Source organism: Myodes glareolus, chromosome 18 (assembly GCF_982192425.1).
Source record: "Myodes glareolus chromosome 18, mMyoGla1.1, whole genome shotgun sequence".
NCBI lineage: Eukaryota > Metazoa > Chordata > Mammalia > Rodentia > Cricetidae > Myodes > Myodes glareolus.
Window position 1 is genome coordinate 13697852 of NC_142043.1, and position 15029 is coordinate 13712880.

At 45.6% G+C, this 15029-nt stretch overlaps 1 protein-coding gene across 2 annotated transcripts in view; it reads right to left on the bottom strand.

Annotated features, from left to right (window-relative positions):
* Nucleotides 1-4569: 4569 nt before the first annotated feature.
* The window catches only part of Clic5 (CLIC family member 5), a 156394-nt gene continuing 145934 nt past the window's right edge, over nucleotides 4570-15029 (bottom strand). For both annotated transcript variants that reach the window (XM_048445221.3, XM_048445222.3), the window contains exon 6: nucleotides 4570-9799. In XM_048445221.3, coding sequence (XP_048301178.3) covers nucleotides 9632-9799 — 168 coding nt within the window. In that variant the 3' untranslated portion in view covers nucleotides 4570-9631. The remainder of the gene's footprint in view (nucleotides 9800-15029) is intronic.

Here is a 15029-nt window from a genome sequence, read left to right on the forward strand (position 1 = left end):
TCACACTAAGAAAGGAGGCAGCTCAGGCTGAAGACAAGAACACAATTCTACTTGTGGGACAGCCATTGAATTGTTCTGTGACCTTGAGTAGAGACTGTTTTATGTCATCAGCTTTCTGAAGGAAGTACAAACTCCCGTGTCTGGAGATTATGGGGTCTCTGATGAAGAACACTTATTGGCCACCATGTGGGGCATTAAGGTAGTTATAGTAAATAAGGGTAAAATGAGGGTAAATGGAATTTACTTTTTAAAAAATATAATTTTTTTATTTCTAGTCATGAATGCAGGGGGAGGGTTAATGTAAAATGAGTTCAGGGGCTAAGATAGGCTAGAAGATGGTGCCAGTCCGACCACCACAGCTGGAATAGAGGTGGTTGTAGTCTGCCCAGTGTGTGTACTGGAACCAGACTCGGATCTATGAGAACAGCCACACTCTTAACCACTAAGCTATCTCTCCAACCCCTTCACTCACATTCTTCATCTTCAAAGTTTTCAAAATTTGAGTCTTCCCTACTTTCTGTCTTAAGCAATTGCAGCCTGGTGAACTTCATGGCAGAGCCATGGGATCATGTTCATTGTAACAGGATGCAGATTTCATTGCATGGAGAATAGGAGAATAGGAGAATAGGAGAATAGGAGACACAAGTATTATGTGAACCAATTCCAAGATAGACACTTGACACTTACATCAAAAACCCACTTGAACAACTGCCGATTCTCTATTTATTATCTGACCATTGATGAAGTCCACAGAGAAACCTTCCTATAGACTGGACGTTTCAGTCTGTTGGAATGTCATTCCATTTGAAATAAGTCATGGTGGCCAATAAGTGTTCTTCATCAGAGACCCCCATAATCTCCAGACATGGGAGTTTGTACTTCCTTCAGAAAGCTGAAGACATAAAACAGTCTCTACTCAAGGTCACAGAACAATTCAGTGGCTGTCCCACAAGTAGAATTGTGTTCTTGTCTTCAGCCTGAGCTGCCTCCTTTCTTAGTGTGAAGCCCTACACTTCTATTTAATAAAAATGACTGTGTTTTATGTGTGGGAAGCCTAGGTTATAGACCTAAAAGAATCGGGCTGGAGGGATGGCTCAGTGGGTAAAAGCACTTTGCCACATAAGCATGCTGGGACATAAATTCAGATCCCAACACTCACATAAAAAGAAGGGTGGTTACACACACATCGCACAGGGAGGAGACAGGAGGATCTCCTGTAATTTCTGACCTTTAGCCTAGCTTCAGGTTCAATGAGAGATCTTATTTTTAAAACAGGGAGCTAGTGATGGAGCAAGCTACCTAATAGCCTCTTCCACACACACGTGAGCATAGATCACATTCAAACACACGCTAATACAAAAGAAAAATAAAAGAAACACAGAACTGAGCATTTCTGAGAATAATGAGGTTTCATTTCCAAAATCACTTTTTGGAGATCTCTCTGCAATAGGACTTCACCCTCTTCGATATTAGGCACATCCATTGCATGCCGTGTTTGTTACAAAACGTACTGCTGGGACCAAATACCTGACAAGCAGCAAATTAGGAGAGGAGGGGGTTATTTTGGCTTACAATTCAGGAAGGGATTCAGTCCTTCTTTGTGGAGAAGGCATGGCGGCTCTGAGCATGAAGAACTGGGCACACTACAGTGTGCCATCAGGAAAACAGAGAGGGTATAAGGCTGGACCATAAGCATCATTGCCTGACCACAGGTACCTACTTCTCCTAGTAGGTTCTACAATCTTCCAGCAGTTCCAGCAGCTGGTGTGGTGGAATAATCTTTCTGTATACTGTGAATATGTACCATTCTGATTGGTTTAATAAAAGGGTGAACAGCCAATACCTAGGCAGGATTTTCAAGACAGAGAGGATGCTGGGAAGAGGAAGGAAGTCATCAGCCAGACAGGAAAGCAGCATGGGCACTACAGAGTAAAGGTAATAAAGCCAAGAGGCAGAATATAAGTTAATAGAAATGGGATAATTTAATTTATAAGAGCTAGCTAGAAATAAGCCTAAGCTATTGGACAAGCTTTCATAATTAATAAGAAGTCTCCCTGTGATTATTTGAGAGCTGGCAGACAAGACAGAGAAATCTGCCTACAAGCTGGGGACTAAGTGCTCAAGCACATGAACCAGGGACTGATATTGCAAGTTCAAACCATGACATACTCCTACGCTGCCTGGTTTCTTCATGATAAAGCTAAGGAGAGATGAAGTCTCCCTTGATTGAGCATGGGCTCTGCAGTTCACAGTTCTGCATTCCAACAATGAAACATGGAAAGCCAGTTGCCTATTAACAATGAACTTGTCCACTATAGGATGTCTTCGGTGATAGGGGATGGGAAAAAACAAACACACACTCAGGAATAATATGGGATAAATTACAGTATAGGGAGAACAGAGCTAGAACTGGGTTCAGAGTTTCTTTTCATTTCCTACAATATGTTTTACACTGCATAGAAAGGGGAGGGAGCACAGTGAGGAAATACTGGGCCAAAGCAAGATGGAAAACCAGCTGGGAAAACTCTAAACTCTGCATGTCTGATGCCAAAACACTCTTCAGATCTCTAACTCTGTTCAGCTTTGTTAACTGCAATACGCTTGTTTCTCTTGGGCTGGTTCCATTCCCAGTTACCAGCTCTCCTTGACAGGTATTGCATGGCTCTATCATCGCCAACATCTTGGGGTCTCCAAGGCAATCCAGACTTCAGCTTCACAGCTTTATGCATTGGCTTTTCTGGGCCTCCACAGAGGGATACACCTGGTCTCAGCAGCTTTCCATAGTCATGGAGGGAGGTTCCACAATCCCTTTCTTCTGTCCTTGACTATAAAGCCATAGCCATGGGGCCAAAGCTGCCAAGTTCTGCTCTTTGCTGGGGTTAGAATATGATCCTTCCCTCACTCAATCACATCTTCATTAGTTCTCTGTTTTCCATGGCTTCCTTCACTGCTTAAACCTGGGTGTCCTGGAACTCACTCCACAGAGCAGGCTGGCCTTGAATTTAGAGAACCACCAGCCTCTGCCTTCTGAGTGTTGGGATTATAGGTGTGCACCACCACACCTGGCACTAAACTTTTCTTTAATTCCTTTCCACAATTTGGAAGCTTAGCTGGGTGGGGTCTTACCCTGAGGTCACCACTCCCTACATTCCACTTAATATCTGGTTCTTCTTTGATCTGTTATTTCCGTGAACATAGGACTCAGCTCCATTCCACTTTCTGGTGCCTCTTTTCTCCTCAATCTGTACATTTTGTGTTTTTAACTTACTCAACTCACTCACTTTCATTATAAATCTTCATAAGAGTGAACATTAGTAATGACATGATTGAGTTTATACTAGGCTGCGTTGAGATTTTATTCTGCTAGTGGAATTAATCCAAAACTCTTCACTTTAGTCTCAGGCAGACTTTTGGACAAGGGCAAAAAGCACCCACATTCTTCACCAAGATATCACAAGAACAATCTCTAGGTCACATAATAAACCACCCACAGTTTAAATCACCCTCAGCACCACTGTCTTCCATGCTCCTACTAGTGACACCATGACCACAGCAACTCATATAAAGGAATACATTTAATTGGAGCCCACTTACAGGTTCAGAGATTTAGTCCATTATCTTCATGGTGGGACATGGAATCATGTGGGTAGGCATAGTTCTGGAGAAGGAGCTAAGAGTCCTATATCTTGATCTGCAGGCAGCAGAAGGAGACTGTACTACATAGGTATAGCTGGAGTTAATGAGACCTCTAAGCCGGCCCCACAGTGACACTCTTCCTCCAACAAGGTCACAGTTACTCTAAGAAGGCCACACCTCTTAATAGTGCCATTCCCTATGACCAAGCATTCAAACTTGACTTGAGCTTACTAGTCAAATCACCACACATATTCAACCGTGGCACCCAATGCAGCTGTTTAGTAACTTCTAAGATTCTCAAAGGCTAGTCTCACTCTGCAGAGACCCTACAAGGTGGCCAACATCTTAGCTCATAGGTGACCTCATCAGAGATCAGGTTGGCTTCAGAGACCCTGGGAACCTCAGCTCTGAGTCAGTGATGTGACGCTAAGACTGGAAGTTTAGAGCTGGGCATGTGATGGGGCTCATGAGAACCAGGAGGGAGTTGGGCCACGAATGGATGACTAGTTTAACTCACACTAGACTGCAACTTGCTGGTCTCCCTCTGGGTAGACAATGCAGAGAGGAAATGGGAAGCTTGGCTGGGAAGGGTATAATGTTTCACCTTACCCCTGTGCTGTCAAAGAGCTTATAGTCTGCCTACTTTAAAAAATAAAATTGGGTACAGCTACAGCACAAGTCTTTTCATTTCCTGCTTTTCTCTTCCCATTCCCTTCCCCTTCCTTCATTTATCTTTGCCCCTTTTCTATCTTCCTTTCTTTTTTCCATCCTTCTTTCTTCCTCCCTCTCTTTCTCCATCCCTCCCCTCTTTTCTTTCTCTCTATCTTGGGGATGAAGCTGAAGGCATCTTGCACTCTAGGGCTCTACCACAGAGCCACATCCAGTTCTACCTGTGTGTTTTTTTAGGTTTGATTTTAAAAAAAAAAGAACACGTTTCATGTGAAATTAAATAACCTTTATTTGAAAAAGAGAGAATTTTATGCTGTCATTTAAAGCAGCCTAACCCTTCCCCAAAGAAGCCCAATGATCTCTTCTGTAATATTTGAAAATAAACCAACTTTATTTGAATCAGTCAATACCAATCAAAACTGAGAAATGCATTTACAGCTGGCTCAGGATATAAAGCAAGCATTGGACTTGTGTATATTCAAAGGTATGTTGCATTTAGTAAGGCTTTCAAGCAAGGCCTGGTCTCACCACAGTTAAGGGTCTCAAAAAAAGTGAGTTACCATCATTTGGAGTGTCTACAAATTATTAATTAGAATTGCTAAATTAGTTAATTACTTATCTTACAAAAATGAAAAAGCTAGGTGACTGGGAGGGCAGGGAGGATGAATTTAAACATCAGCTGGATATTTTGCTCCTTTTGATTTTGTTTTGTTTTGTTTTGAGATGGTCTCATACAGCAGGCTGGCCTGCAACTTGCTATGTAGCTGACCTTGAACTTCTGACCCTCCTGCCTCCACCTCCCTAGAACTGGGTTTACAAGTGTCCACTACCAAGCCTGGTTTATGTAGTGTTGGAGATCTAGCCCAGGGCTTCATGCATGTTAAGCGAACACTCTATCAACCAAGCTAGATCCTAGTCTGATATTTTCTATTAATACATTCATGGTCAATGTCTGAACATCTTTAGCTATATACAGAAATATCATGTCTTCAAACTTTTTTGCCAAACATCAGGTTGATTTAATAGAAAATACGATTTAACTCAAACCTCATATGGGGACAACATTTTTTGCTTATTTTTGGTAGTCTATGTGGTGGTAGTAGAGACTAGATCTATTTCCTCCAACATTAAATAGGATTGTGCTTCTGATTCATACTTACAAGATGGAAATGTCTTGAAATGAGGCTGAGAACAGAAAATTGTAAGGGTAAGAGAATGGACTTCAAGCTCAGCACAGGCTGTTAGTTTGAATGGTAGAGAGCAGAGGATGCAAGGTCACTGGGCTGTCTGTAGAAGGGCCCCATGGCCAATGACAAAATTCCGAACGTTCTCCCAACAGTAGAATCTGGTGCTTCAAAGGCACACTTCTCTCCTCTGTGTTTTCCAATGGTCTCTTTCTTTCTTTCTTTCTTTCTTTCTTTCTTTCTTTCTTTCTTTCTTTCTCTCTTTCTTTCTTTTCTTTCTCTTTTGTTTCTCAAGACAGGGTTTCTCTGTGTAGCCTTAACTGTCCTGGAACTCACCTTGTAGACCCAGGCTGGCTTCAAACTCACAGAGATCTGCCTGTTTCTGCCTCCTGGGTGCTGGAATTAAAGGTATATGCTTAGCTTAAAGATCTTTCTTAATGCCATATATTGGTATAATATATATGAATATATATGATACAAATACTTAGATCTCAAAATATAAGCCTTGAGAATCACTGAACTTAGTTTGAAGCACAAGTTAATGTTGCATGTTTCCAAGCAAGGCCACATCAGTTTCCTGACTCATCTTGTATTGAGCTCACCTCTGACCATGGGAAAATGGAGAATCCCAGAAGCACCTATCAGACACCTATTGCTTCTAGAATGATCTGATTGTTGTTGCAAACCCGTTCAGTGATGGCGGCAAACTCTTACTAGATGGACACCCAGCTTCTGCCTCGGCTTCCTTCAAAACACAATTTGCCTGGGCCTTGCAGGTTCCTGAGACTTGTAGACAGTTAACTGTCTGTGCCAAGCATGCTCCATTCCCACGATGGTCCTAAAAGGCTTGGAACTGTCTGTCTGCAGAATGCTCACTTTGAAGCACAGGTGCTGTCTTCTCAACTGCTGCCTCATCTCACGGCAACCAGAAGGTACCAAAAACATCCCCCAAACCTCACTCTTGGAGCGACTTCTTGTGGATGAAAAGATCAAGGTCCTATCTGGTCCCACCAGTGCCAGAAGGAAAAACCAGGGGCAATTGCCTTCTACCAGGAAGCTGGAACCTGGCTAAATAAACAGACTGTTTCCGACTTCGCAACTGATTTGTTTGCTGCCAGGAAAATATGAAGTGTTCTGGAACAACCAAAAATTCACTTTCTATCTTCCTGTGTATAGTTACTAATCCCTTAACAAAGACCTTCATCTGGGTCAACCTAAGACGTAGGAAGTTCTAAATAGGTAGATACATGCAACTCAGTAATTCTGAGTCTCACTCCAACTGTCTGCCTTGCCTCCCACTTGCCACACACACAACACACACACACACACACACACACACACACACACACAATTGTTATGTGACAATCCAAGGTGAGAAATGAATACAGAAGAAATATTCCATTAAAATAGTTAGTCTGTCACCCAAATGCTTCCTGAGGGACTGGCATTTGCCAGAACAGCTTCTAACCAATCTCTGCAGGTAGTGCACACAGTCTGAGCTGAGACTTAGAACCTACCAGAGTGTGGCTGCAGATGGTGAACCATACACATGACAAGGTTAAGGCCAAGGTCCAAAGAAGAAAACTCTGCTCCGGAGGTAGGGGTGGGGAATGGGGGCATAATCATCATTTACTTTACTGCTATTTTTATATACCAAGACAACTCTGTCCTAAGACACTGGTCGGTCTAATCATGATTCTCTGATAACATTAAAATCACTTCTGAATTCAAGAACTCAGAAGAGCCTCTGTTCTATAATCTTGCCACTTTTTAAAGGGGTTATGATAGATCCAACATGGGCTAAATTGTGTTATTTATGTAAAACTAACTCGATCACAGGAGGACTTTCTAGAAATAGTATTGACTCTGCTTGGGCAGTTTATTTTTCAAGAATTGCCCATTTCCGGGATCAGAATATCACGTGAGGGTCCTGAGTACTTTCCCCTCCATCGGGGACCCCTCTATATGTATCCTGGTCTTCGCCATCGGTCCACCTGTAGGACACAGGGCTGTGAACTGCCTGGGGTTCACCCTGCTTGCAAGTTCTGGGAAGGATTCCTGAGAATAACATGGTTTCCTATTAATGAAACAGCCTTGCTATGGTTCCAGAAGCTCTTCCTGCGCCCCTCCCCGCTCCGCAGGCCCACTAGGGGCTCTTCCCTGCAGAAAAAGGGCTGGTCCCTCAGCAGGGCTGCCCTTTAAACACCCCAGGGGCAGCTTGCCAAGAGCCTGTGGAAAGGTTCCTGTAGGGTGGAAATGAATGGACTCATTTTGCACCTTCAAAGCCCTTTCAGGTTTATAAAATGCAGGCAGAGTCCTCTTCCCCAATGGGCTAGGGAGACCTCCCGCTTCCTCCCTTCTTGGATCAATGGTCGTGCTTTGCTTTGGCGATCCCTAGAGGCAGGTGAGTCCAGTGACTGTTAGCACATGTTGACGTTTCTGTGGAAAGGACCCGTGCTGCCCCACCCTCCGGAGTAATGAGCCAAGTCCAGGGGCTTTCCGGTCCTCAGGAGCCTCACCCTACACTGGCAGCGACACAGAAGGCAGGATTGTTAGAGCGAGGCCCAGCGGATGGATTTCTCCCATGTGCGCACTAGCTCATTGGTAGAGGAAGAGCGAATGATTAACTCATTTGTCATAGTGGTTGGGCAGTTCAGGTTCCCATGTTCAGGCCCCATGAGCTTTGTAGGTAAAACACAAGGCAGACGACTAAGGAAAGAAATATTAGGCTTTAAAAAAAATGCCTTTTTCTTAAAAATCTGATAGATGAGTCTGATGGCGGGAAAATGAACCCAGGACAGTACATATTTTCCAAATTCAAGTTGTGGCTTCCCAGTCAGAAAGACTCATGGACTGTCTTCCTAAGGCAACCCTTAATCACACCAGTCCCTATTAGAATTTCTCTTCCATCAGATGTTGGGGGTGAAGAAGTCGGGAGCCTGAGCACACCCAGGTGGCAACCCACATCCAGAAGTGACTAGGAAGGGCCCGGAAGACATTTTTGGCCAATGTTGGAGTCTGCTTGATGGTTGGTAGGTGTGTGTGCCCTAACTGCAGTCCAAGATTTAGATAGTGAGGGAGACGACGGGTCTGAAGGTTTACTAGGCTACCCCAAACTCCTCACTTTATCTGTTCCCATCCCTTCCTCCCCCCACCACCACAACTCCACCCAAAGACACTCATTGAAGAACACAGTAACGCCCACTCATGTGCTCTCCAGTGGCCGAGTACTCTTAAGTCAGTGACCGCTGTGGCTTAGGCCCTGCGGGGCCTTTTGGCATCAACATTGCTTCCTGGAAGTCCCTCTCCATTCGGATCGCGTCCGTTTACAATTATAGCTCAACTGCCTTTGTGGCAGAACGGAGACAGATGGAAAGCCGGGCTCAGTGCTGGCCAGGACATAATCATATTGCACCTGGTCCCAGCACTGGGACACACTGGGGCGTGTCCAAGGGGACATTATAATACGGGCCTACTAGCGACACACTGGGGCGTGTCCAAGGGGACATTATAATACGGGCCTACTTGCGACACACTGGGGCGTGTCCAAGGGGACATTATAATACGGGCCTACTTGCGACACACTGGGGCGTGTCCAAGGGGACATTATAATACGGGCCTCGGTCAGAAATAGTCAGCAGCTGTAACTGCTCTGTGCAATTCCCAAAGCCACACCCAGCTGAGTCCCGCCCCCAGGACTGTCTTCCAATCAAAGCATGGTTCTCTCCCTAAGGATCATGGGATGATATTTGTCGGTGGCCTCGCAGTTGCTGAGGAAGAGGTGGGGTGGAGAAGTTGCTAAAACATCAGGGAAAGCATTGTGATATTGGCAGAAGCGACCAGTGACAATCCCATGGGAGCTCTTCAAACTGACCCCAGGCCCACCGACCCTAGATCGGGTCAGCAGGTGGGAAGGTCTGCTGCTGTGTTCTCTCCTCTCGTCTGGCTCCTGGGTCAGGGCAGAAGGATGGCACTGATCTTAGAAGGTAGCAGGCTGGAGCTGAGTTCAGGGGTGCTGGCAGGATGTGGCTTCGTTCTTTGCTTTTAAATGTTTCCTCAAGGTAAGGGGGGAAATGAGTCAGTAGAAGGCCATTGGGAGAAATAGAATTCCTTTGCAGCAGAATCGGGCCAAATGGCTAAGCTCAGGATCGGCTGAGGCGCCTGGCGACGTCTGCGTAGGCCAGCTCAATCTCGCTGTCAGCTGCACAGGTGTTGGTGAACTCGTCCCGTGCATAGGCATTCTTGAGGTACCGCCACAAGCCTGTCATCTCAGCCGGGAAGTCATAGTTCCGGTACTTCTTAGCCACAATCTAAACAAAGAGGACAAGACAGGGGTGGTGTGAAGGCAGGGACACAAATCAGTAGGAGGTATTAGGGCCATGATTTCACAGGTGGTTGTGCAGATCAGATACATCTGCATGCACCAAGGTTGAGAGAAGCTGCCCAGAAAAACTAGCCATATCAGCAAGCTCTGAGTTTGATTGAGAGAGACTGTCTTAATGAGTCAATGGAAGATAAATTGAGGATGACTCTTGACATCAACCTCAGGCCTCTACATGTATGCAATACATGTTTATATGCACCCAGGCACATACATGCCTACAGGCATGCAAACATGCATATGCACACACGTGCAAACATGCATATGCACACACATATATAAAAACGAAAAAAAGTGTGCTGTGAAGGAAACCCCAAGTGATATGAAAATTTTTTTTGAGGTAGACATAGTTTCTGTACTATATAACAAATTTGGGGGAATATGTTTGGGCATATTATTAATAGAGTATCCATAGTCACATAGACCAAGCTAACCTCAAACTTCCTATGAGACTTTGAATTTCCAATCCTCATGCCTCCACTCCTGGGTACAAGGATTATAGATACATGCTACCTGTTATAGTTCAAATTCTCTTTATTTTTGGTCCCTCTTCTGCTTTGCTTTAAATAAGCATCCTAATTTTTGTGTGATGGTGGTGGTGTGGGACCTAGAAAAGTGAGTCAGGTATTAGCATATATATGTAGGTTCTAGATCTGGTGTGGGTGTGGGCCACTAGTAATCTCCATTCTTTTCTGAGTCACCACGCTTACCAGATGTGGCTCAGGACTTGTGGGGAAGAGAGGGTTGTGTTTATAGGAACAGTAGGGTCAGTGGCTAGGGGCCAGCTCTGGGATTCATCTGGCCACTTTGCAATCCCGATTCCATCTGACAGCTGTGACTAAGGACAAATCCCTGACAACTCTCTGAGCCCTAATTTGCTTTTCTCTGACAGGGAGGTGATAGCAGGACTTTACCTTGCAGAAATGGGTGAATAAGTCCTGACAGAATGCTCAGAGGAGATCCAGACATTCCATAGCCATTGTCTAACACGATTCACTGAGGCCCGGCAGCTGCCCATTTCATGCATTTGCTTCTTCACTACATGGAGGCTGGCAGGGTGGTTTTTTGAATAAGGTCTGTGTAGTCCGGACAACTTTCTGAACACATGACCTATGAGCTCTCCCAGGGCCTTGCAGACAGAAGGCCCTTGCTCTTGCTTTAATGCTGTGTTAATATCAGCAGAGTCTTCATATATATTTTTTAACAAGGGCTCTTGTATTCACTGTTCGTTGCGACCTACCCATTAGTTCATCCTGCCTATAGCTCTCAGGGTCAGGCAGGGGCAGCAGAGAGTAGTATCTCTCCAAGAGTTCTGCTCCCAACTTCCTTCATTTTCTCCATTTTCTCTTGTGGGTGGAGAGACATCAAACCACAGGATCTGATATTCTGCTCAGAACCCCGCAGCTCAGCCATGTGAGTATTTCTCCTTCCTTCCCATCTGGATGATGTAAAGTCCACAGAAAATTGTGCCAAGGCAAGGACAAAGATGACCTACTGCGTGAGAAACTCATTCTGGGGATCTTTCTATTCAGGGAGAGCACACGTTCCAGTCTTCAGGTTCCAGGACAATATTTACATTCTGTCCTGAGTTGCAAGGGTGACAGCATCCTTTTCTCCTCCCCAGCTTGTAAGCAGCAGTAGGACAGGGAGGGACCACAGTCTTCTCATTTCTATACCCTTCCGTAATCCTAATGACTGGCTCATAAACCCTCTGTTCTCTGGGTGCTGTGTGAAGCTACTCAGAACTGGGTACAAGCTACTCAGATCTCTGAAGCATCCTGCAAGGACCATATACCTATTGTCCAGATGAGAAAGGAGAGGCATAGTCATTTAGTAAGTAAAGTTTAGGTGCACAGCTGAATTTAATCCTTGGTATCTTCTTTTATCCCAACATCAGACAAGGTACACTGAATTATATGTGATGAAACCATTCTGTAGTGTGTGTGTGTGTGTGTGTGCATGCGTGTGTGTGTGTGTGTGTGTGTGTGTGTGTGTGTATTGCAGAGGATTGAAGCCAAGGCATCATGTATGCTAGGCAAACCACTCCCATTAAGTCACATCCCTGATGTTCCAAAACCTTTCATTTTAAGTGTGAAAACTTTCTTTAGTCATGAGCAAACTGGAGCCAGAAGAGATTGAAAGACTCATGACATGTTGCAGTGATTCTCAACCTGTGGGTCGCGACCCTTTTGTGAGTCAAAGGACCCTTTCACAGGGGTGACCTAAGACCATCTGAAACACTGATATTTACATTACAATTCATGACCATGACAGTTGCAGTTATGAAGTAGCAATGAAAATAACTTCATGGTTGGGGGTTGCCACAACATGAGGAACTATATTAAAGGGCTATGGTGTGAGATAGGGTTAGCATCACCGCAGGTCATTAAGGACTGCCAGTACGGGGCCTGTCCACTGAGCAATAAGGAGCACTTGTTATGGTTCCCGCTTACCCCATAACTCTCCTTTCCACTCAGCCCTATGCAAATGATGAGGAAACAGGGCAACTCAGATCCTAGGCCCTAAGTGCCAGTTAATCTGTGACCTCCTACTGGTGACATTCAGACAATGATACCCTGGTTCTCTGACATCCTGGGAGACCCAAGAAACTGCCTGGGGTTCAAAGTCCCTCTGCTTTTGCCCTGCTTCTCTGTGCCAGTTCAGACAGAAGAGAATTGCCTGCTATAGCACCTTAGCATTTCACTGTCTGTGTTGGAAAGGGAAACTGGCCGCTATGCACACCTGCCCGGTAGCTTCTCAGTCTCCTTCGAGTTCCCTGTCTTTATGTCCATTCTCCCCCAGTAGTTGTCAAGGCTCCTTCAAAATGATTGCACCCCCGCATCTGCCTCTTCCCCCTGAGGAAGGGCTGATGAACCCCAGCTACTCTAATCTCAGATCTTAGGCTTTGTAGGTGGCCCCATGTGGCCCCATGCTCCTGTGACCTCCTCCCTTCCTCCGTAGAATCTGTTCATTCCTCAAAACCTATGCTTGCTTCCAAATTTGTTCCCCAATTTGCGTTGTTGTTGTTGTTGTTGTTATTGTTGTGGTAATATTGGGGTTGTGAACAGCCTACTTGTGCCTCACCAGGCAAGTCTACAGGCTCTGAAGAAAAGTTACTACACCTGCAGCAAGGCTGGAAGTCAGGGTAGGAGGTGCTCCCCTTACGATGGCTCTACTGCCCTCTATGGCAGCCCTGTTTCTTATTTACTCCCACACATCCCGTGCCTGCTCAGAAGGAACAGGGCAGGACAGGGACTCAGCGGCAGAGATTGGCTCCCGACACAGACAACCATCCCTCTCACCTCAAAAGTCCAGGTTGTATCTCTGCAGGACCCACATCCTCAGGACTCCCCATTGACACAGTCCCACAAATCTGCGTGGTCCCCTGAGAAAGTAGCTGTCCTTGAGCATGGAAACCTCCAGGCACATCTCTGCTTCCCAGTATTCAAGAGGTAGAACTTCTTGATAGGAAACCATCCCAAAGAAGTCACCTACAATGTTCTGTCCTGCTTGAGTGTGGCCAGTAAACAATAAGCAGCAGCGGTCCCAGAGCTCCCTCTGGTCGCTACAAGGGGAGGGCCAGGGACCTTTGAGAAGAGATGGTCTCGGCTTGGAGCAAATCTAGACCGTGATGATTTTCTGACCAAGGGAACTAGATGGAATTAGCCAAGTGGGATAAAAATGGCTCAAAGTACAGCGAATGAATCTACTAAGAGATGGTGTGCATGGTTTGGCCCAAAGGCATGAACTTGGAATCCAAATATTCTCACGAGACTGAGGCAGGAGGATCTCAAATTAGAGAACAACCTGGATCGTTTATTTAGAGGCTGTGTCAGCTGAGCTCAGAGAAATGGGGTTGGGGGATATTTTTGCACTAATTAATAAAGCCATACTTGGTTAGTGCTAGCATTTTAATTGGAAGTTTTATTTATTTATCCATTGGTTTGTTTTTGTGGTGCTAGGTTTCTAGGCTAGTGCTCCGTAAGAGCTGTACTGGTTGGTGTTGTCAACTGTACACAAACTAGAGGCATCTGGGAGAAGGAACTTCATCAGGTCGCACGGTGGATATGTCTGTGTGGCCATTTTCTTGATTATTGATTGATGTAAGAGAGCCCAGCCCGCTGTGGGTGGTACCATCCCTAGGCAGGTGGGCCAGGACGTAAGAAAGGTAACTGAGTAAGCCAAGGGGAGCAAGCTAGGAAGCAATGCTCCCCCCTGGTTTCTGCTTCGGTTCTTTATTCTGGGCTGCGGGTCTAACTTCCCTCTATGATGACTGTGATGTGAAAGTGTAAGCCAAATATAAACCTCCAAGCTGCTCTTGGTCCTTGTTTTCTCAGAGCAATAGCAAAGCAAACTGGAATACATATCCTGGGTTATCTTCATTACTTTGGAACTAACAGACATGCAATTACATATAAATATTTGCATGTATACGTCAATCTCTCTTCCAAGTTGGCCCACTGAGAACAGCCACTGTGCGGGGCCAGGGAAAGCCCACCCATGGAAGTTTAGACCAGGCTCAAGGTGAGTGTGGGTCACGGCCCCTCAGCATCCTGGGATGGGGAGAGCTGTGACCGGAAGGCAAGCAGGAACGAGGACGCACAGATCTCTGAGGTCCAGAGGAACTTCCTTGCTCAGGCTGTGAATGTGCTGTCTCATATGAAAACAGTTAGCTCCCACCGCCCAGATTAGATTTTGGCGTCTGAGGCCGAACTGCCTTGGCTCCCCCTTCATGCTCTCTGCACTGGAGAGCTTTGCCAGGTCCCTGGGTCTGATAAGCTGGATCAGCAGAAATCCAAGGAGACAGGAGCCCGGGCCCAGCCTTTGTTCCCTGCTAGGCCATCCTCCATCTGATCCCCGGCTTCCCAGAGCTAGAAACCCACTGAAGTGTCTCCAAGGACAGGGGATTAACTTGGTCATTTAGGGCTGGATGGAGCTGACGCATTCGGAGGATGGCATAGAAGCCTGTGAGTGCTGTGTGTTTGCTTACTTTGACAAAGGATGCCTAAGTGGGTTGCCTATACATGTTGGAGAAGAGAGGAGAGAAGGAAGGAAGGAAAAGGAAGCAAGGGAATTTGATCCACGCCTCTTCTTTTAGGCATGAGAAAAAATGAAATCCTCAAAGATCAAATGACTTGCCCTAGTCCGCCCTGCTAGTT